This window comes from Musca autumnalis, unplaced genomic scaffold (assembly GCF_047663935.1).
Source record: "Musca autumnalis isolate F117 unplaced genomic scaffold, ASM4766393v1 scaffold_5, whole genome shotgun sequence".
In the NCBI taxonomy this organism is placed as follows: domain Eukaryota; kingdom Metazoa; phylum Arthropoda; class Insecta; order Diptera; family Muscidae; genus Musca; species Musca autumnalis.
In genome coordinates this window covers 84,600,727-84,624,641 of record NW_027412088.1, presented here as the reverse complement: position 1 = coordinate 84,624,641, position 23,915 = coordinate 84,600,727, and the positions used below count along the sequence as shown (strand labels likewise).

Below are 23,915 nucleotides of genomic sequence, written 5' to 3'. Positions count from 1 at the left end.
TATCCCAATAAAAAACGACGCCACCAATGTTCGATTTGAGAAACACTGGGATGTTCGTATGGTAAATTTGTTAACATCTAGTTCAATTGAACGACCTAGTTCACAATATAGGTCAGTGGACCCCTGTCATTTGCAAGAAGGAACTGCGAATGAGTTATATTATCTCTTTGTGTTCATGAAATAAATCATACGCAAGCGAACTATGGTACTGAACTAGTTCAGAAGATTTAACAACTCTATTGTATGGTTGGCTGCGACAAGCTACCAACTAATTTTGTTATGTGCATTCGTCGAAATTCAACGACACATAGCAGTGGGAAAAAGGTTTGGATTGTTTCGCAAACAATTTCGTCGGAGTTGTGTTAGGTTGCCAAAAAAAAAACTTCTCATTGAAATTTTTTCTTTGTTCACCTTCGAGCTGACGCTTGATGTTTGGGTATAAAAAGTTTCCTGTTGAAGAAGTTATTGAAAAATATTTTCGGTGGAGAATATCCACAAACAAGAAACAAGGGAACTGATGAAATCCAGTGGCGTGGATCGAAACTAGTCTTCCCTTCCTTACCCCTTGGCGAACAATGCCAACCTTTTTCCACTAATAAATTAGTATGCCAGACTATTTTGAAAAAACAAAATTGTATTAGCAATCCCAATAAAAAACGACGCCACCAATGTTCGATAACACTATGCAACACTGAAAATGCAAACAACTTCTAGTATGGATTTTTTGAAAGTACATATTTAGACTACAAAAACCCTAGTAGGGTTTTGTCCTGTCAGATCCAGTTCGGATTTTATGGTCTCATCTAAACCGGGCTAAATCTACACTTTTTTTGCATTTATCAGGCCTTTATCTCAGAAACCAATAGGAATTTGGCCTTGCTATCTTTAGCAATATTGTAGCTCTAAACTAGTAGAACTTATCTTTTGAAAAAACCACATAAGAAAAACTCCATCTAGGGCATCAAAATTTATAAAATATAGAAAAATTTTACATAATTGCTGAAATTCTGGTCAATATCGGCTAAACTATTGGGAGTTGAACCAAGTAACCTTTTGCAAAAATCTTCCAAATAAAGTTCTCAACAATTCTTTAGAACATTCTGAAACTCTCAAATGCTTACTTCATGTTGTTTCAGCGGTATTTTGCATCATATCTTTTACTACACGTATTTCAAACACAGTTCACACCAACAGTTTATTCTCGCATTTCGGATTTCACTACATTATTGACATTTTTATTAAATCGTCGTTTAAAAATGTACTGAAAACAACGGGATAGAGGCATTTTACAACAATGACATGTTCTGAAGGGTTGTGTACTACATCCCAGGGAATATTTTTCCAAAAGAACATATTCAGAAAAAATTAACGGTTTTAGAGATACGGTGCGAAATGTATAAAAATTGTGGCATTTTTGCATATATTTCAAAATTGGAGGCAATAAATGAAGTTTTTCGAGTTCATTATTTCTCCAAATATTTTATTCTTGTCCTTAACTACAAATTTGATTCAGAGGTCATAGGAAGATTCGCGTTGGTTTCAGAGATATAGCCCCGAATTTCTTTAAAAACTCAATATTTAACCATGTTTAGATGGGGCCATAAAATACGAGCTGGATCTGACACAACAAAACCCATCTAAGGTTTCTTGTCGTTTGGGTCTGTACTTTCAAAAAATCCTCAGTTCGAATTGTTTGCACAAGATCACCTTAAAAATGTTGCACAGTGTAATCGTATCCCCAAAATTTATCTATATAATGAAGACAACACAGTGCAAATAGTAAATTCTTGTTATTGTTTATCAGGGATGGAAAATTCAGTACAATAGTACATTTTTCAGTACCATTTCACTATAAAAAGTACCAAAGTACCCCCGCGGCCAATTCAGTACCATTTCTAGAAAAATTTGACGTAGAAATAAAAATGCAAAATTCACACTATGCTTCCAAGATTGAAATTTTTATTCATGCAAATTGCTAGAAATGAAACCTATATTGATCATTTTCTTCGTGGCGCTCTTCCACCCATTGAGAATCCGAAATACCAAGTTACAGTCACTACAGTAGACTAATCATTTAAAATGTTTCATATCGAGCGGTATCGTAGTACTTTGAAATCTGAGAATCGCAATACCTTCTCTAGGGGGCAAAATTAGTGCTACCAAAAAATACGGTATCGATAATCCGACTATAATTTTGATTACTGACGTAAAAGAAAGTTTACATCGGCCACCAAAACATTTTTTGACAATATTAACAAAGCTTTACGGCAGCGATCAAAAGGATAGTGACACTATCGATAGTTTGCCAGCTCTAGGTTATAGTAAAGCGTTCATTTATTCCCACAATTCTCTATAGAAATGTTTTAGGCCGATATCCAATATAAAATACATAATTTAAATATATAAGAATGTGGACCAGCACTGACAAATTTCGGGGAGAATTTTTAGACCCAACGAAAATTAAATACCAAATTTCTACAATTTTGGTATGTTAATATAGCCCAAACCTTCAAAATAACGAAAATCTGGAGGTACAGTTGTATGGGGGCTATATCGAAACGTGAACCAGTAGAGCCCATTTTCAATACCAAACATCCTAGGAGTTTAATTAAAATATTGCGATTGTACATTGTATCTTTATTTCAACAGACGGACAGGCGTGGTTATTTACATTATGGGATCTCCGACGAATATTATAGGATCTCCGACGAATATTCCGATGTGTTATAAACGGAATGACAAATGACTCCGGTATGGTATAAAAATATATACGATTTTGCAACATCCTTCAGATTTAATATATATAAGCCTTTGTTGTTGTATTTTTTAAAGAAGAAATTTTTTTTAAATAATAAAAAAGTACCTTTTGAGACAAAAAGTACAATTTTAGTACTTTTTGAAATTTTTAATTTTCCATCCCTGGACTAGACCCAACATCAATTTTTGCGAGATCTGTTAGGAGCAGAAAATGAAAGCTTTTGGTGTCTATACTTTTATTTGTCTATGAATGATCCGTAATTTTTCTTATATTTCAACGACTGTCCCCCTATTTATCGAAGCGACATCTATTTTAAAAGCTTTCATTGTCTACACTTAGCTTTCATTGTCTATACTTAATTAGTCTATGGGTAAACAAAATCACTTTTGTCGTTTTCTTTTAGCGCCTAAAAGTATGCTTTAGGCATAATTGCTTTGACAACACAGAGTAGACAGATAGACAGATTTTTTACGATAATGAATAAAAAATGATTACAAAATAGTGGAAAATAATTGTTCCTTACAGGTTAATCTTCACGATGGTGGAAAAGATTATCCACGATGATGGATAAGATTATCCACAGTGGTGTATACTACTACTGATAAGATTATCCAGGATGGTTGATAAGATTATCCACTATGATGGATAAAATTATCCAGAATGGTTATTCAGGATTGTGATTAGGATTACCCAGGATGGAGTATAAGAGTATTCACGAAATTATCCACGAAAGTGGATAACATTATTACTGACGGTGGACATTATCCACAATGGTGAATAATATTATCCACGAAGTTGGATAAGATTATCCCTAATGACGAATAAATAAGATTATCCACACTGATGGATAGCAATATCCATTGTACACAATGCTGGAGTCTCCAAGATTATCCACGATGCTAGATAAGATTATCCGCGATGGTGTATAAGATTATCCAAGATGGTGTATAAGATTATCTACGAAGGGTGGTAAAATTATCCCTGAAGGAGTATAAGATTATCCACAACGATGGATAACAGTGTCCACGATGTTGAAAAAATTATCCACGAAGGTAGATATTATCCGCAATGGTGGATAACATTATCCATGATGGTGGGGAAGATTATTCCTGATGGTGGATAAGATTATAGTTGAAGGTAGATAATATTATTACTGACGGTGGACATGGTGGATAAGATAACCACCATGGTGGATAAGATCATCTACGATGATGGGTAAGATTATCCTTGATGCTGTATAAGATTATCCGTGATGTTGGATACGATTATCCACAAAGTTGGATAAGATTATCCCTGATTTTGGATAACATTATCCCCAATGATGGATAATATTACTAATGATGGGGGATAACATTATCCACAGTTATGGATAATATTACTAACGACGGTGGATAAGGTTTTCCACGATTAAATTTTATACGATGGCGGATGTGATTATCCAAGGTGGTGGATACGATTATCCACAATGGAAAATATTAATAATGTTATCACCGGTCGTGTAAAACATTATCCACCATGGTGGATACGATTATATGGATAAGACTGTGGAGGATGGTGGATAAGATTATTCACGATGATGGATAAAATTATCCACAATGGTGGATAACATTATTCACTATGATGGACGTGATTATAGAAGATGGTGGAAAAGATTTTCCACAATGGAAAACATTAATTATATTATCCCTGATCGTGGAAAACATTATCCCGATGGGGGACAAGATAATGCATGTAGCCGAATAAAATTTTTTACGATGGTGGATAAGATTATCCACGTTGTTGAATAATATGTTTACTATGGTGGATAAGATTATCCACGATGGTCGATAAAATTATTCACGGTAGTGAATAAAATTATCCACGATGTTAGATTACAATATCCACAATGGTGGGTAACATTATCCATGTTGATGAATAATATTATTCATGATTGTGGATAAAATTTTCCACGATTTTGGATAACATTATCCACGATTATTGGGGATAATATTATCCATATTAGTCATATTATCCATAATGGTGGATAATAGTATCTACGTTTGTTGATAACAATAAACCTGATGGTGGATACGATTATTTACGAAGGCGAGTTACATTATTATGTATGGATAACATTATTCATATTGTTGGATAACATTATCCACGTTGTAGGATAAAATAATCCACCTTATTTTTTTACACATCGTAGAATAAAATAATCCTTTTGTCGGATAAAAGTTTGTTAATATTTAACACTAGAGAAAATCCTACGCCCCCCAACTTCTCTAATAACAACAAATAAATTTTATTTTCATGCAAAATAAAACCAAAACTAAAACAAAAAATAAAACATCCAACACTGCTTCATTAACAAAGTTCTACACATTTTGGCAAGGCGTTAACATACCCAGCTCCAATATAACCTGAAGTAACAACAGCTTCACCAGGGCCACGGAAAACACAAGTCAGATTGTAACGTTTGTCACGGCTAGTTTGGACATTATCTGAGAATTGGACAACAACGATATTGGTAAGGGTATCACCATAACGTTGGGTGCCACAGTCGGGATAACCTTGGGGTCCGCTAATGCGTAAAACGTTGACGGTACCACCATTGCCACGGAAGAAGCAGCTGTAATGATAAACAAAATGACGAAGAAAGGCAATTTAAATGAGAAGGATTAGTTTTTCTAAAAAGTGAAGCTTTTGTGTCTACCGATCATAATAGCCATAGGTATAGATGCGTCCCACAAAACCTTCTGGTGTTCGTATGGTAAACTCCATGCCTTCTTCATTACAGGTTTGGGTAACTGCAAAGGAAATTCGAATTTTAATCATTTGTTCTACCTCTTGAAATTCTACTTTGCCTACCATCCATACACTCTCCATCGCTTCTTCCGGCACTGCTTCGTTCATAGAAATCATAATTGGCTGCATCGAACAAGTTGGGATCGTGGACATCTAATTCCCTGGAATCTCTGTCACTCAGCTCGCAATTGGGTATGTCACGTTCCTCATAGTTGCTTACCGCCGTATCCCTGTAAACATTTTTATAATCCCTTAACAAAATTCTTTTCCAAACACCCTATTGCCACTTACCGATAATTAAAACTGCGGCACATAAAATCCCTTGTCTCCACACATTCCCTTTCACATTGTATGAGAGAGGGTACGATCAGGGCCCGCCTTATAAAATGTCTACGCATTTTATGACGTGCCGCAACTTGCTTGAAATTATCACTTTCTTCACAGCGTGTTATTGGTGGCCTTGGTATACCGGCTGGTCCTCCAGGACCACCAGGTCCACCACCATAAGAAGCAGGGGCTATTGGCGGTGGCAAAGCTCCAGGTATGGGATGATCATTGGGCAATGGTGTTAAGGACCCGGCACCCGGTCCTCCAGCTCCACCGGCTCCATGATAGGGTCGATTATATGGCATATCATAGGCATAACCACCGGTATTGGCTATAGGACGGCGACCTGCTGGTCTATCAAAATCACGATCATAGGGACCATAACGATCACCATAACGGTCCTCATATTCCATGTCATAGTACGGTGGTGGAGGAGGTGGGCGATTGTAGCCTATGATAAATTGGGGAAAAATTTAGTTTCTCAAGGTTTAGCCTCTTTACTTAAGAGGGGTTAAGCCGCATTAGTAAATTAATGGTTTAGTACAAAAACCCCTGACGCCTTACCTGATCTATATCCACCAGCCCCAGAACTGCTTTCATAACGATTGCCATATTTGTAAATGTCTACCGGATAGCGATCATTACCTACCGGGAATCGATTGGGTGAAGTTGCAGGTGGATATTTACCACCTCCAACAGGAGGTACTAGCGGTGCTGGTGGATAACGTTTTGCCGAATCTGGTTCAGGTCTTCGGGCACCGTGAACAATATCTTCTCCTGGGTAACGGGCATCTGGCCCATATCGTCCACCCGAACCAGGCCTCAAATCATCGGGATAACGAGAATCATATGAGGAGGGTCTAAAACGACGATCAGGGAAAATACCTTCTGGATCATCACGTCCTGTATAACCACCAATTGGTTCTCTCATGGGAGGATATCGTGAAGGATAACGGCTGGCGTAACGATCTTCGGGATAACGTTGTCCAGGTAAGTATGGTCTAAAGGCCACATCATCATCTGGTGGATAGGGCCTCGTGTGGGGCATATCCGGCTGTAAAGTATTGTCCTCAATCAAGGGATAACGCCCACCCAGTGGTCGGCGTATGGGTGTATAACGATCTCTGGGTATGTATCTATCCGATTCAGGATAACGATCACCATAACGATCTGACTCAGGATAACGACCAGCATATCTATCTTTGGGCGGTGGTGGTATTTGCTCATCATAAGGATAACGTCCGGGACCAGGATAACGATTCATATAAGGTCTATCTCTATCCGTCAAGGGATATCTATCACGATCACCGGGATAACGATCACGGTTAGCTGCATAGGGATCACGTGCACGGTCACGGTCTTCGGGATAGCGTTCTGGATCATCAGGATAACGATCACGATCAGCGGGTAAACGATCCCTGTCCCTATCCCGATCACCAGGCAAACGATTGCGGTCACGATCAACTGGTAAACGATCACGATCTATGGGCAAGCGATCCCGATCTATTGGCAAGCGATCCCGATCTCCTGGTAAACGATCACGATCTCCTGGTAAACGATCACGATCTCCTGGCAAACGATTACGATCAGCATCCAAGGGGTAACGATCATCATCATAATAGCCTCCAGTGCCGCTACCACCAATTGGATAACGGTCACGATCTCTGTTGCGGTCACGATCATCATAATCATCGGGGAAACGGCCACCTGGACCACCAGGTCTAACACCACCTGGACCACTGGCACCAGGTCTAGAACCCGGATAACGGTCTGAGTGGTTAGTGAGTTAACATTGGGGTTGAGTTTTGTTTTAGTGAGGTTAGGATGAAAGTGGTGAGAAAATAATTCCGAATTTGTGGATTAAGAAAAATTAGTTGGTTTAGCAAAAAAGAACAGGAAAAATCTACAACAACAGTGCTTACCATAATCAAGGCCACCTGGTTCTCCAGGATAACGATCATAGGGTGGGCGTCCATAATCACCACCAGCAGTATCGCCTGGCAGTCTACTACCACCGCCAGCTCCAGCACCACCACTTTGACCATAACGATTGCCACTGCCATAACGATCGTCATCTTTATTGGGATTGCGCCAAGAGTTGTCTACACCAGGACGGTCAGAGGGACGATGTCCTCCCAACCCCGAGCTTCCAGAACCTGAATGACCATCGCTATCGCCATTACCTCCAACCACATTAACTACAAATTGAGATTATACACACACGTCCATATAAATATTAGGTTAGGGAACACGAACACAAACATCAACAACTTACGCATTAAATTCTCATAATAATCATAATCGGCATCATAAATAATACGCATGCCATCCTTCTGATTGTAACGACTTAGGCGACATGTACGAAAACGATCACTGTACACAGCAGATCTGAAAAAAGAGGAAGACCACGACAGAGATGGGATTCAAGATGAGCCATCAAGTGCCAATTATGTAATGGTGTTTGAGTGTTACCTGCATTGGAAACTTGTCTGACGCAAACACTCATCCAGACATTCGCTTAACGAACGTCCAGTTATCTCCGAATGAAATTCTCCACCTAAACGTGAATTGCGATAACGTTGAAATGCTGTATCCGGTCTACGTCCACCCGAAAAGAGATGTGATGTCACGGAATTATCCGGATAATCGGTGGCACGTTCTAAATGGCGAAAACAAAGAGTTATGTAGACAAGTAAGCATCAGGAGGAGCATAGAGGAAAACGAATTATGGCACATAAGCTGGAAAATGTGGGGCATACATAGTTTTTATACACTCCACCATAGTATGGAGAATATATTTAGTTTGATTTGCCGTTCGCAACGCATTGTAATAATCATTTACGACCCTATATAGTATATACATATTCTTGATCAGGATAAAATTCTGAGTCGATCTAGTCATGTCCGTCTGTCTGTATGTTGTAATCACTCTAGCGTCCGCAAAAATTGAGCTATAGCTCCCGTATAATCGTACCTATTTTCGTTATTTTGAGGGTTTTAGCTAGAGTTTTTAACCGAACTAGCTGTAATTTGACATTTAAGGTCCTTAGGGGTCACAATACAGCTCCATCATAAACTGTCAATATAGGTCAATGTTTAGCTATAGCCCCGTATGACCGTACCTCTCCATTTTCGGTATTTTCAGGGTTTTATTTACACTTTTTAACCGATAATTTTTTAATCTGTAATTTAACATTAAAGGTCCTTAGGGGAAACAACACTACTCCACCAAAAACTGTCAATATAGATCAATGTTTAGCTATAGCCCTCGTATGACCGTAACTTACGATTTTCGGTATTTTGAGGGTTTTAGTTACAATTTTTAACCGAACTAGCTGTAATTTGACATTTAGGGTTCTTAGGGGTCACAACACTACTCCACCAAAAACTGTTAACAAAGGTTCATCTTTAGATATAGCGCCCATATAACGGTACCTCCCGATTTTCGGTATTTTGAGGATTTTAGCTATAATTTTTAACCGAACTAGCTGTAATTTGACATTTAGGGTTCTTCAGGGTCACAAAACTACTTAACCAAAAACTTTCAACAAAGGTCCATGTTTAGGTATAGCCCTCATATAACGGTACATCCCGATTTTCGGTATTTTGAGGGTTGTAGCTACAATTTTTAACCGAACTAGCTGTAATTTGACATTTAAGGTCTTTAGGGGTCACAGCAATATTTCACAAAAACTGTCAATATAGGTTCATGATTAGGTATAGCCCCCATATAACGGTACCTCCACATTTTCGATATTTTGAGGGGTTTAGCTACATTTTTTTAACCGAACTAGCTGTAATTTGACATTTAAGGTTCCTAGGGGTCACAAAACGACTCCACCAAAAACTATCAATGTAGATCAATGTTTAGGTATAGCCCCCGTATAACCGTACCTCCCGATTTTCGGTATTTTGAGGATTTTAGCTACAATTTTTAACCGAACTAGCTGTAATTTGACATTTAGGGTTCTTCATGTTTAGGTATAGCCCCCATATAACGGTACATGCAGATTTTCGATATTTTGATGGTTTAAGATACAATTTTTAACCGAACATGCTGTAATTTGACATTTAAGGTCCTTAGGGGTCACAACACAACTCCACCAAAAAAAGTCTATGTAGGTCCATGTTTAGGTATAGCCCTCACATAACAGTACCACCCGTTTTTCGGTATTTTAAGGGTTTTAGAATATATGATTATAATTATAATTGTTCCACAAGCATCCCAGAAGGGACAAGGGAGACTTCTCTCATATCAATGAGTGCACCGCGAATCATATTAGCTCAATCATATGGACATACTGTTTATCGCCGAGTCCGAGAACTTTTACATAGCTGAAATGCTCAGGAAATGTCGCCAACTTTACTGAGGGGTATTTTGCCACCGTTGAAAAGTGTTTGATGTTGCCTGGCCGGGGAATCGAACACATGACCTTCAGCGTGCAAGGCGGGTGTGCATACAATTGCACCACGGTGGCACCCAGCATATATGATTAAAGGTGGTTAAAAACTTCTCTATCAAAAATTGTGAACATTGGCCCACGTTGTTGTATACCCCCTATATAGCGGTACCGCCCGATTTCAGGTACTTTGTCGCATTTTTAGGTCAACTTATATTGATACGGTTCAGGCTCTTATATACATTTTCGCCCGATTTCATCTTTTTGAGGCACTAAACACCTCACAATTCCACGGCGGTGGATTCTTTGACAACGGATTGACCTGAAACCACACAACACCCGTGTTCCGGCCAGCGGCCTCCACCGCAGTGTATATATGTTTGTATTTGTATCGTTTTTCTGTGTTGGGAGCAACATATCCCAGAATGCCTACTCCGGATTCTTTTGGTCCGTTCAGGGACGGAGGAAAACCCATGACCATATGTATGTGCTTGGTTTGTCACATCCGCATACAACACACTAAAACTTCGGCGAGATACAATATATGCTGGGAGTAGGTGAATTTCAGAATTTTCTCCGGACTCATCCATGTGAGGGACTACGACAGGAACTATGTTGTTGCATGCTGCATGAACACAGCCCCAGAGAGTCGTCGTCAGCGTCACAAGAATACGGACTGTTGCTGTTCCAATCACTGAAAATGCATCCTCTTTGCAATTGCAATGGACTCCGAAGTAAAATCAAGCAAGCAGAGGATTTTATGACTTGGAAGAATATAATGTTCGCGACGGCTCAGGAATCTAAGCTCTAAGATTAACTTTCCTATTTCAGCAGTCTGTTCAAAACAAACCTATATCGCTTGAGCCTGGCTCTAATATGTGCCGGTAGCAATCAGTTGTGGAACTGCCCAAGTAGAGTTGATCAATGTATACACCCGGTGATAAATAGCTGAACTTCAGGTTAAATTAACGCGCTTTTGGAAGGTCTTTACCACCTGGTTTTGGGGGGACTTAATGCTCACCATGAGTGGTCGGAAACGATCAGAGAGGTGTAGTGCTGGCTGAGCAGATAGATACTTTACGTTCCGCATACTCAACGTTTTTAAAGTTCGTCAGACATAAAAATCACCAGGTCTGACAAATAACGTCACCTGGCAACCCGTCGTTTTTCTTGGATCAGACCATCTCCCCATAATTGTCTACATCATCAGACCGCCCGATTTCATTACCTCTGAACGCTACACTTTCATCAATCACTCGGCTAATTGGCCGAGTTTCAGACGGTTCACTAATCACCGTTTCAGAGATGCTGCCCAATCCTTCTGATGTTCGGTTAGCAGAAAGGAAGTGCTGATACATCGTCATTGCTGCAACCGCTGGTCATATGCCTGCTGGATGAATACCCCAAGTGAAATCAAACGTGAGTGTGATGAGCTTCGTCGTGCCAACCCCAGAGTTAATGAGCTGACACTGGAGGTTAACAGGTTGGTCGGTGAGCATAAACGGAACAATTGACTAAATCATCTGAAGAGCTGCAACATTGGAGCCGGAATAAATGTATTGTGGGCTACAGTTAAGTCACTTTCTTACGCTGACTGATCCGAAGAGGTGTGCCTGCCGAAGAGGAATCACCACAGTTCACAATGGATGGTGTTACGAATGTCACCAGGAACGCTAAATCATCCAAAGAGTTGGGCCCTGATGGTAAAGCTGAAACAGCTGGATGTTCCGGGAGTGGAGTATCTCACTAAAGTTCTCAACCTGTCGCTGGCCACCCACATCGTTCCCAAAGTCTGAAAAATGGGCAGGTTGATCCCGCCACTGAAGCCAGGCAAGGATGCCAGAAAAGGTGAATCATACAGACCGATTCGCTTTTGCCGTCAGGAACCGCTATCCAGTTACCCATCATCAGCATGCATTCCGTAAGCACAACAACAGCGCTGCACACCATCTCCATACAAATTAGTCGAGGATTTAACCAGAGAAAGCCATGTGACAGAACAGTGATGGCTGCATTTGACTTATCAAAAGCCTTGGATACTGTCGAGTACTGTTTGAGGACATGGAGCAGACATCTCTCCGACCAAGTTTGAAACGTTGGATAATCAATTATATGTGAGGATGCCAATCGTACGTGAATTTCAGGAACAAGAAGTTCAGGCCTCCTAGTGTGAAACAGGGGCTTTTCCAAGGTTGGGTGATATCTGCTTAACCTCTACCTCTCCTGTATTCCACCGCCTCCAGACGACATTGAGATCGCAACGTATACAGAGGATTGTACGATCTTGGCGTCAGGTATCTTCCCTGATGTCTTATGTGAAAGACTGAACTCCTATTTGACTGATCTTACCGCCTTCTTCCACGCGAGTAATATGCGCATATCCGTAACTAAATTTACGGCCACTCTGTTCAACACATAAACGGCGCAGGTGAGAAGAGAGTTGAATGTCATCGTCGATGGTATTGGAATTCCGACCACAAACTACACCAACGCTTTAAGTTCACATTCGACAGCACTTTCTCGCCGTCCGCGCTTGCCGCAGCAATCTGCGAAAAGCTGAGGTGTAGGAACAATATCCTCATGCCCATAGCCGGCAGCAGGAACGTGGTGGAAAAAAATTAAAACATGTCAGAATGCCGCCCTGAGAATTGCAACAGAGTGCCTCATGATGTCTTCAATGGACTATCTACATTAGGTGGCAACGATTCTTGCAGTGCAGCAACTCAATGGCATGCTTTCGTTGCAGTACTTAGAATGAACTTACAAACATATAATAAAAAACACTTTTACAACAACAACCGTTGATAAGGAGTTCATAACGGCCAAAGTGAAAGTGGCCTTATGGTCGCAGTCTAATCAGAATATTAGACTTTCACCCTTAGACAAATTCAAAGTTGCTTTGTAATTTACAGAAAGTACTCGAGGAGAAATGGCGTATCTCGTAATTTATTATTTTGCTTTTTTGAACAGTAATCTCAAATTCTGAATGATTGTGTAATGTCCTCCTATCATATCTTTGTAAATTATATGTATGAGTGCAAGTCTACTTACGATTATCCAAACAAACTAAATCATAGAAATGATGGGTGGGACTTGAGCTAATGCTGATATCATCTTTTTGTGATATGGAATCCTCTTCGGAGAGAATACATTGTTTGGTCTGATCATCGAATTCAACCGAACGGCAAAAGTATCTGCAAGGAAATAGTAACAATAATAATAATGGATGGTGAGTGGCGATTAATTCGTGTAACATTTTCTCTCTTAACAGCTGTCAAAATGTATGGACTGTGGAATATGTACTTACTTTTCAGCTCTCAAACACATCGTTTGGCATTCTTCCAAAGTCATATTATTGAAGATATCCACTTCGAATGGACCACCCAAACGTTTATTTTCTTCTTTGACAAAAACGGCCAAACCATCACAACGACGCTCGGCATTTAGACAAGTATTTTCCAAATAATCTGAGTTGGGATCATCCTCCAATAGTTCGGGATGGGTACGACGGGTGAATCTAATGCAAAATTTGAAATTTAAACGTTCATATTCTACGTTTTTGCCTGGCTTTTTGTCTTAAACTTACCGACTAAGCGTACAAGATCTCATGGTTGAATCAAAATTTGCCGAACGGCAGACAAATGAAAATTCATTGAGACATTTATCTTCACAATCGGAACGGTTGGCAGCGGTTATCTAAATGTCAAAGAAAAATGGCATGTTAAGTTTTAGTGTAGACTGGTGAGGGGAGACTCTTCGTTTGGCTGAAAGTTCTAAAATGATTTAAGAACTTCTTTCGGAAAATAAGATTAGTTTTGAAAATAATCATAGTCGTATTTGAGTTTCGTTGAATTTCAAATCACAATATGTAATGTTTTTTTGACAGAAACCTGGTGTAGACCTTGATTGCATGCATATGCCATTAGAACGCTATTTCAAAAACTTCTTCGTTCATACCTATATATGGAAAGAAGTAACGGTGATTTGCATTTCTAAAGCTGGAATAACAAGTCGCAAGTTGCATAAACAGTATAGATTATAGACCACAACTAAATTCCTCTTTAATATTTTCCGTTGCACGAAATATATGGTGGTGCATTTGAGCTATCTTTTGAAGTTTGATATGATCTCTACTCCTACAAAGTAAAAATAGGAGATCTGGTGACAGATACATGAAAATAAGGCATTCTTCTCCAAATTATCATGTGTCTTGAACGTTATCCTGAATCTCCAAGCTTTGTATTTCAATTCAGTTCCTAGCAACACTAACTCTAGGCATTGGAAATGGGGAAGCGGTAAACGTTACCAACATTAACATGAATAATAAAAACAGCATTACATGCCACATCACATTTCTGTCAAAGCCTGAACCGGACCAAGCCGTGTTGTAGTCATGGTGGCTCTTCACTTATCGAGGCATTCGATATCAACAATAGGTTTAGCACAAGTCGTTTGTAAAATAACGGCATTATCCGTAGAGTGAAGCAGGGGTTTACACAAGGTTGTTGTTGTTGTAACAGCATGTGATATGTTTCAAGTTCATTTTCTGCTTCATCTGTCTTTGGGTCTAACCACAAAGCCACTGGAATTAGTTGAATAGATTTGGCAGGGCTGTTGAATAGTGAATAGTGTGTCGTACGGGCCTGATGTTTTCCACGGTATCCTCAATCCATGTCTTATAGGAATTTAGACCATCCCGAGCGCAGTTGAGCCAAAACTACTCAGGTATGTCTCCGAGGACCGCATTCACACTATAGTTGGTGATTTTAATAGCATCCTGCTTGATAGACTCGCTGATCTAACTGTTCTTTTTCTAGATCATGAAGATCCCTCCTGACATGCCAGGGTGGGAGGTCCTATCCACCATATGGTGATTAGGATGGCTTTTACGATAACACCCGAGCAAGCACTGCAACGAAAGCATGCCACTGTGTTGTCGTACTGGAAGAATCTTTGTCTCCGCATGTAGATTCAAACAGGTTTGAATATTTTTCCATTGCCTTGCACTTATACTCGCGAACTATACTGGTATCCCATATCTTACCACACATCGACTTATCGCGTTATATGATTTCTTTAGTGCAAGCCGGCAGCACTTGACTTGAGACCCTCTTCATACTTCTCAGCTGCCACATGCGCGGACGAAAAGAACAGTGCTGTCCACTAGAATCTTGGTGGAGTTGGTGGTCGGACTTCTGTTACCATCGACAATTACATTCAACTCAGTGCTAACCTCTGCCGCCTATGTGGTGAAGAGAATGACCGTAAATTTAGTAGCGGATATTTGTATATTCCCCGCGTGGTAAAAGCTGATAAAATCAGTCAAATAGGAGTTCATCCTTTCACAATTGATATCATGATCGTACAATCATCCGCATACGTTTTGATATCAATGCCGTCTGAATTCCACGTACGACTGGCGGCCACAAATATACCTGATTATCCAACATTTCAAATTTGGCCGCTAAATATCCTTAAACAGAGTTTTTTCTTAACAGTATCAAAGGCTTTTGATATGTTGAGCGCCACCGACACTGTCCTATCGCACGGTTTGCTCTGGTTGAGTCCTCGACTAATATGGGTAGCAGCGCCGTTGTCGTGCTGTGTTGCTTATGGAACCCATGCTAATGATCGGCAAGCCTGACTTGTTTTTGGAACGGGCGAAATCGATCTGTACGATTCACCCTTGCCTGGCTTTAGTAGCGGGACCACCCTGCCCATTTTCCATATTTTGGAACTTGGTGGCTAGCGGTAGTTTGAGAATTTTGGTGAAATACTCGACTCCCGGTTCTCGGTTAGGATTTAGCGTTCCTGATGGCATTCGAAACATCATCCATTGTGAATTGTGGAGGTTCCTCTTCGGCAGAAAGAGATCTAATGCGGTGTAGTACTATTCTGTTCGCCCTGTCATTCCCGGGGTGCTCGACAAACTGTCGATTAAAATAAATTGCGTGATTGAGGACCCATCTTTTTTCTTTCACGGGTTTGAGAGTGACTACAATTCATTTATTCCAGTTCCAATTTTACAACTCTTCAGATGATTTAGCCACTTGTTTCGCTTATGCTCACCGATCAACCTATTAATTTCCAGTGTCAGTAACCCCAGTTCTGGGATTGGTTGGTTTGGCTTCAGCAGTCAGTGACGTCTTCTCTGCTACCCGAAAATCAGAAGGCTTAGGCAGATCTCTGAAACGGTGATAAGCGAACTCTCTGATCAAATAAAGCGAAGTCTAGATCAAATAGCTTTCCCATGATTGATGAAAGAGCGGCGTTCAGAGGTGATGCATTCGGGCGATCTGCTGAAGGAGAAAATTATGTGGAGATGGTCTGACCTAAAAAAGACGACGGGTTGCCAGGTGACGTCATTTGTCAGACCAGCTGACATGAGGGTTATATCTGCGAATTGTGACACTCTCCGCTAATTCTGGTAGGAGCGTCCTCATTGAACGTGCAAAAATCTGCAATCTGCTTAGCCAGTACTATACCCCTCTGGTCATTTCCGATCATCGAATGCCACACCTCATGATGAGCCTAAAAGTCCGCAAGAACTGTCGGTTATGACCTTCCAACAGCGGTCTACTATTGGGCCTATAACCTGGAGTACAGCTATTTATCGGCGGGATGTAAACTTTAAGCAGCGCTAAATTGCGAGTTCCACACCTTACTGCTACCCCCATACATTACATGTACGTGGCATTAGAGCCAGAATGAAGCGAGATAGGTCTGTATTGAACAGACTGGTGCAATGGGAAGCCAATCCCCCACCTCCACTTCTGCTGGGATCCTTCCTCAGAACATTGTAACCAACACAACGCTGTTGTTGAGCTTGGTTTACTGCTCCGCCGCGACCGTGATATTATTTCAGAGCACATTTCCTCGATCTCAGCTCGGAGTCCATTGCAATTAAATTGAAAAAAGCATGCATTCTCGGGACTGGTGGTGTTTGAGAATGATGCAGCAACATAGTTCCTGTCGTAGTCTCTCACATGGTCGAGTCAAAGGAACCCCTGAGATGCACCCCTTCCGGAATCTATTGCATCCCACCGAAGTTTGATTGTGATTGATGCGGATGTGACAAACCGAGGTGTTTTTCTCCATCACGAAAGATCAGGATTCTTCGGTATTTTTGAGTATTTTTGATATGGCCTAGCCAACACAGTCGTTGCATCTCGATACGTTTATCTATATGGATGTCGTTGTATAGCAGATACAGCTCGTGGTTCATCAACGGTATTCACCGTCAACGCAGATTGGTCCGTAGATCTTTCGAGGAATTTATCTCTCCAACACACCAAGCACTGCCTTGTCCGCTTGTGCAAGTACCCATGCTTCGGTGCTATACATCAGCACGGGTACTATCAGTGTTTGTAAAGTGTTACTTTTGTTTGACAAGATGTGGCTTTGTTTTTAAATGATGTGGCATCTGTTATAATTGTTCCACAAACATCCCAGATGGGACAAGGGAGACTTCTCTCATATCAATGAGTGCACCCAGATTTATATTAGCTCAATGATATGGGACCTACAGTTTATCGCCGAGTCCGAACGGCGTGTCTTAAGACATCACTTGTAGAGAAGTTTTACATGGCTGAAATACTCAGTAAATGTCGCCAACATTACTGAGGGGTATTTTGTAGCATCTGTTAGCCAATATAATTCTTCTTTTTATTTCACAACTGATGTTGTTTGTTGTGTTTACGGTGGTGCCGAGGTAGACGAAGTCTTTTACTACCTCAAAATTATAGGAAACAACTTCAACAGTTGGTCCGAGCTCAATGGACGCATTGCGCGTCGACACCATCAACTTGGTCTTCTCGCCTTTTACCGCCACACCCACTTTAGCAGATTCTCTTTCGATCTTCACAAAGGTATCAGTTACTTCTTTTACTGATCGTCCTATGATGTCTATATCATCAGCATAAGCAAGTAACATGTGGCTATTGGTGTAGATTGTGCCATTTCTTTTAACGTTTGCCTTTCGCAAACCTTTTCCAGCAGAATGTTGAAGAGACCACACGAAAGGCTGTCTCCTTGTCTGAAACCGAAGGCTGCTTTATAATCGACAAAAAGGTGTTAGGTGTAGACCTGCATCTCTTGGGTCTTCTCCAGAATTTGCCGCAGAGTATATATCTGGTCAATGGTGGACTTTCCAGGTCTAAAGCCGCATTGGTATGGTCAAATTATTTCGTTGACCACGTTGACCACCAGGCGGTGCTAACTAGCTGATGCATACACCTTATCATCCTGTCGCCTCCGGGTTTGAACAGCTCGGCTTCCATCTATCACAACGTGATCAATTTGATTTCTTGTTCTTTGATATGGCGACAGCCAGGTGCCCTTATGAATATCGAGATGCTTAAATCTGATACTGCTAACTGCCATGTTTTTTGCCGGTGCGAAGTCTATCAGCCTAATTCCATTGTTAGATGCTTCACTATGGAGACTGAATTTCCCGACTGTTGCTCCTAAGATATTCTCCTTTCCAATTTTGTCATTAAAATCGCCTAGAATAATTTTAACGTCATGGTCAAGACAACGGCCATATGTTTCTTCTAAGCGCTAGTAGAATATATCATTTGTCTGTTCGTTCTTGTCTTCGGTTGGAGCATGAGCGTAGATAAAGCTAATGTTAATGAAATTTGCTTTTATCCGTATTGTAGCAAGTCTTTCATTCACTGGGGTGAAGCTGGAGGCCAGATGTTTTAACCTCTGACCATCTACAAATCCGCAACCAAACTCATGCTTTATGCCATGGAAGCTATAATACAGTGCGTCACTGCCAATGCGTAAACTGCACCTTCTCTATAAAGAGTGCGAACATTCCAGGTGCACATTCTCGGATCATGGTCCTTAAAACGTTTGCGGGGGTCGTCAACTTTAGAGGGGTTTGTTTTTCTAAGGGATGGTTACTAGCCCGACGCCCAAACCCAAGTTTTTAACGTTCTTATGGGTTAACGCACGGCACATGTTAGTTTACTACCTTTAACGGGTGTTAAAGGCAGTTCCCTAGGTGACACCTCGGAGAGGTCAGTGTCCACTTGAGATGAAAGAGCGACCAAGATAAATCCAGGGCTTTTTCATGTTAAAGCCGGTCAGGACCTTTCCTCGGTGTCTTTCATCCCTACGTCAAAAAACTTCTTCACTAAAAACTGTTATGTCCATGTTTTGGTAGAGCTCCCATATAACGGAACTTCACAATTTTTGGTATATTGCGAATTTTTGCTAATTTTTTTGTCAAAATAGCGGTATGTTGACATTAGAGATTCCCAGCGATCGCAGAACATTTACACCAAAATTGTCAACATACCTCCTGATTGTGAGGAATTTAGCTGCATTTATTGACCTAACTATCTGTAATTTGACATTTAAGGTCCCCAGTGGTCAAAAAACTTTTCCACCAATTGTTAACATAGATCCACACTTTACAGTCCCCAAACAAAGGTACCGTTTAATTGAAGATATTTCAAGATACAGTTTCTGACGTGGTAGTATCCGTGGTCGAAAAACTTCTTCACCTATTTATTCCATTTTTGTTCAGAAGATTTTATGGTGGTGGGTATAAAAACTTCGTCCAGTCGAAGTTGACGTTTTTTACTTGTTGTTATTTGCTACCATCGGCCAACAATTCTCAGACTATTGGGAACACATCTTTCCGAAATATTCGCATATTCTCTGACACCAAGTTGACATAAATCTATCACCAAGCTTTTATAAATTAAATCATTAAACAAACCATAATCCGAAAAAATCTATTGACTTGTAGATTCGTGTATGATTATCTACGCCTGTCCTGGCTATGGTTATATATCAATCTAACGCCAAACCGATTATCAATTTCAAAATATCACACAAAAACAAAAAACATGCAACATTAAAACATTCATCATAGGTGTAGATTACCCATCAAAGATAATTTCCCAAGATGAACCTGGTCGTCGTCGTCATTGCCACAATGGCCATTTGGTCATACATAATACATACCTCTTTAATGTCCGATATAGGCAATTTAAGTTTTTTTCGAGGATGACGTTCAAAAACATAACGGCGACTGGGACATTCACGCTCGGGACGGCTGGCTGTATTTTAAATGAAGCACGCACACACACACAGAAACCAAGAATGCCACATAAAATGAGAGAAGAAAATAAAATAGCGGAATTATAAAAACAAACAACACTTGCAAATGCAAACTCTTCTCCTGGCTTAGAAGCGTTTCGTGTTGTAGAATTACTAAAATTAAACTGCGGTTTTCAGCTTCGTGCCCTGCTACTACTTACATGTCAAACAAATCTCATTGAAATGCACACTGTTCGGCACCAACATTAAACTGCCAATACCTTCTGGTCCAGCCTGTTCGGATGTCAAATAGCACAACGATTCTTCGTATTCCATGTTGCCACCAAATGCTGTTATTCGACTGCCCGGTTGGAAATCGAAACTGGTGCAGGTACGCACCAAATTATTGGTGCCAGTACGATCACGCAAACATAAATCCTGACATTTTTCTAGAACGCGAAAAGGCGGTGCCGTGTCGCGTACCACATCATCATCGTACCCTTGTAGCTGTTGATTTGGCAGGCGTTCGTAGAGAACACGTCCCAGGCCATTCTTGCAAGTGGTTTGTGCTGCAATAATAACAACAACAACATTATTATTAATACATCATCATTTTTTTCTTTTGAGGAGGAGAAGGAATCACTGCAGCGGGGTATAACCATCAATGATAAATGCATCACTGCACATTGCCATTACTCACCATAAATCTCTTGGAAGCTTAAACTAAAGATGGATACGACTAATAGAATTATGCTGGGTTTCGTTTTTGGTTTCATGGTCAGTGTTAGCGTCATCGTCATCAACATCAACATTGTGTGTTGTGTAATGTGGTTTATTTCGTCTTCGTCTATTTCTCCTTCTGCTTGTTCTATCTGTTTCTTATCTGGAATTTTTCAAATGTTGGAAAAAAAGAAAGGTTATTGAATTTCAAATCAGCAGTTGTTTTGTCGTTGTTGTATGCCTTACTTTTGATCCAGCCTTTAGATGAATTGCTGGATATGAAATTTTCTTGGTCTGTCTCCTGGTGGTTATCGCAGAAACATGATTTGTGTGTTTTTTTGGTAATCGCAGTTCTCGTTTTAGTTTTCTTCAATTCGAGCAATCAATTCCGATGCTACTACTTCTGCTGCAATGAAATCAATTTACGATAAATAAATAATTGTCTTTTTCGTTTTATAGGTTATCAAATTATAGATGAAAAATAAAAAAGGTTTGCTAAGAAAAAATTCCTGTTCAATTGCTGCAAATTTTAACGAATTTTTGTGGGTTTAGGTGCTCCAATTTTGATTGCTATGATAATAGGAAAATTGGAACAGCACATTATTTTGAGATATTATTCGATTAAGGTCGATAAAACATTGTATGTTGAGAATGTGTAGGATATCAAGGTTGAATATTTGTATTAGCAAAGTTTGGTGGAAAAGTTTTGTGACCACTGGGAACTTTAAGTGTCAAATTACAGATAAATCGGGAGGTATCGTTATATGTGGGCTATACCAAAGCATGGAAATATGCTGACCAAAACATGTAACTTTGTTGACAATTTTTGGTGTAGAAGTTTTTCGACCACTGGGAACCTGCTATTTGAGGTCATTTTGTCAAAAAAATTACAAAAATTCCCAGAAATACATAAAATCGTGTGGTGCCGTTATAAGAGGCTATACCAAAAATGGACCTATGTAGACGGGTAGTTCAGTCCAATAATGTAGTTAAAACAGTCAAAATACCGAAAATCGGGAGGTACTGTTATATGGGAAGTATTGTGTCAAATTACAAATTTAACCAAACTAGGTTAAACATGTGAGAACGGCGTTAGGTTTGGCCGGGCCGAACTTTTTATACCCTCCACCACGAACTGTATTGAATAGAATAGGAAAGTACTAAACTCTTCCTTTTATTGCAGGAGTAGTACATATAGTTAGTATAGTTTTCCTAAACAGGACAATCAGTATTTCCAATAAAGTTAAATATCTGGGAGTAATCCTAAATAGGAAACTTAAATGGAAATACCATATTCAAGAGAGAGCTAACAAAGCTTATAGATGTTCGTCAACCTGTAGAAGGGCTATAGGCTCCAAGTGGGGTCTTAATCCTAAGATGACACAGTGTCTATACAAAAGCGTAGTTAGACCTATGGATAAAAACTGTTATATTAAAATACTACAGAAAGTCCAACGAAAGTGCTGTTTAAGCGTAAGCGGTGCAATGTGGACAACACCAACGTGGACATTAGAAACTATTCTATCTATACACCCAATAGAAATCCACATAAGGTATGAAGCGGCCGTCGCAGCTACACGACTTAAAGCGATTAACTAAGGCATTAACTCCAGACAGAGACTTGTGAATCGGCGGAACTCTAGCACAAATGCCGACTGGAAACTGTTGTTATACAGACGGCTCCATGCTAGGTGGGAGAACGGGACTGGATCTTTTCATTGAAGAACCAGAGATCGAAATATCTTTTCGTTTGCCGGATCACAATACGGTCCATCATGCGGAGATCCGAGCGATTACAGAGTGTCTGAACTGGCATAATGCCAACACGAGACCAACTACTGTAAACGTCCTTACGGACAGTAAAACTGCAACAAATCAATAACTTCCAAGGCAGTAAAATCACAAACAGTCTTGTATTGTATAAATTCGATCAATAGCTATTCTCAACATGGCTCGGTGCCTATAATATGGGTACCGGGAAATGCGGGGAATAGAGGTAATGAGACAGCAAATTCTCTGGTATAAAATGGAAGGGAATTAGCAACAGTAAACTTAGAGAACGCAAAGACACAAATCGTGTCTCGTCTAGAGTTAAAAACTTGGGCAAAAAATGCCCACTTATTCCGATGGAATAAAGAGGAAATAGGGAAGACCACAAAAATCCTATGGGAAGATGCAAATGAGGAAAAAACTAAAAACCTATTAATGCTGGGTAAGGCAGAGTTGAGCAGGCTTACAGGTCACCTGGGTTTACAAGCTCATCTGCACAAGATTAATTGTGCAGACAAAAGCATGGGCGTGCGGAGAAGATGACTAAACACTGGAACATTTTATCTGCCAATGCCCCGCTTTCGCAAACATCAGATCCTAGTTTTTAGGGAACGACACAATACCAGATCTTAATCAGGTAATTGTCGACGTCCTGAAACAATTACGGGTAAGGGCACAGAGTTCCTTAAATAAAATACAGTAAAGTCCCCTTCTTCAAACAAACCTAGTCTAGAGCGCACAACAGGCCTACTTCTGGCTTAAATGTATGTCCACCAGGGCATGTGACGATTACTCGCCCATCTTTTCAACCTAACCTAACTTAGTATAGTTAACGAACATCGGGATCACCATTTTTTGAGGCTGTATGAAGCGTTGAAGCGAAGACTAAATAACAAACTTCAGTTATTGCGGTTGAATAATGTGGCTAAAACTTCCAAATTCCGAAAATTTGGAGGGCCCGTTCTATGGGGGCATTATAAAGACATGGAACAATATCTTTTTGAAAACGTGGAGTTATACTGATAATTCTCTTCTGCAATATTTTATACCCCTGTGGAAGTCTGAATACCAAATTTCAGTCATATCATACCAACAAG

At 40.2% G+C, this 23,915-nt stretch overlaps 1 protein-coding gene across 1 annotated transcript in view; it reads right to left on the bottom strand.

Annotated features, from left to right (window-relative positions):
- nompA (no mechanoreceptor potential A) overlaps positions 1-21,428 on the bottom strand; it is a 71,148-nt gene extending 49,720 nt beyond the window's left edge. The window contains exons 1-15 of the mRNA XM_073988487.1: positions 21,295-21,428; positions 21,029-21,211; positions 20,550-20,897; positions 20,254-20,348; positions 13,859-13,968; positions 13,580-13,789; positions 13,324-13,466; positions 8,345-8,531; positions 8,148-8,260; positions 7,795-8,070; positions 6,437-7,642; positions 5,837-6,323; positions 5,609-5,775; positions 5,454-5,547; positions 5,145-5,369 (exon numbers count right to left, since the gene is read on the bottom strand). Coding sequence (XP_073844588.1) covers positions 5,145-5,369; positions 5,454-5,547; positions 5,609-5,775; positions 5,837-6,323; positions 6,437-7,642; positions 7,795-8,070; positions 8,148-8,260; positions 8,345-8,531; positions 13,324-13,466; positions 13,580-13,789; positions 13,859-13,968; positions 20,254-20,348; positions 20,550-20,897; positions 21,029-21,140 — 3,773 coding nt within the window. The 5' untranslated portion in view covers positions 21,141-21,211; positions 21,295-21,428. The remainder of the gene's footprint in view (positions 1-5,144; positions 5,370-5,453; positions 5,548-5,608; positions 5,776-5,836; positions 6,324-6,436; positions 7,643-7,794; positions 8,071-8,147; positions 8,261-8,344; positions 8,532-13,323; positions 13,467-13,579; positions 13,790-13,858; positions 13,969-20,253; positions 20,349-20,549; positions 20,898-21,028; positions 21,212-21,294) is intronic.
- Between the last annotated feature and the right edge of the window lie 2,487 nt (positions 21,429-23,915).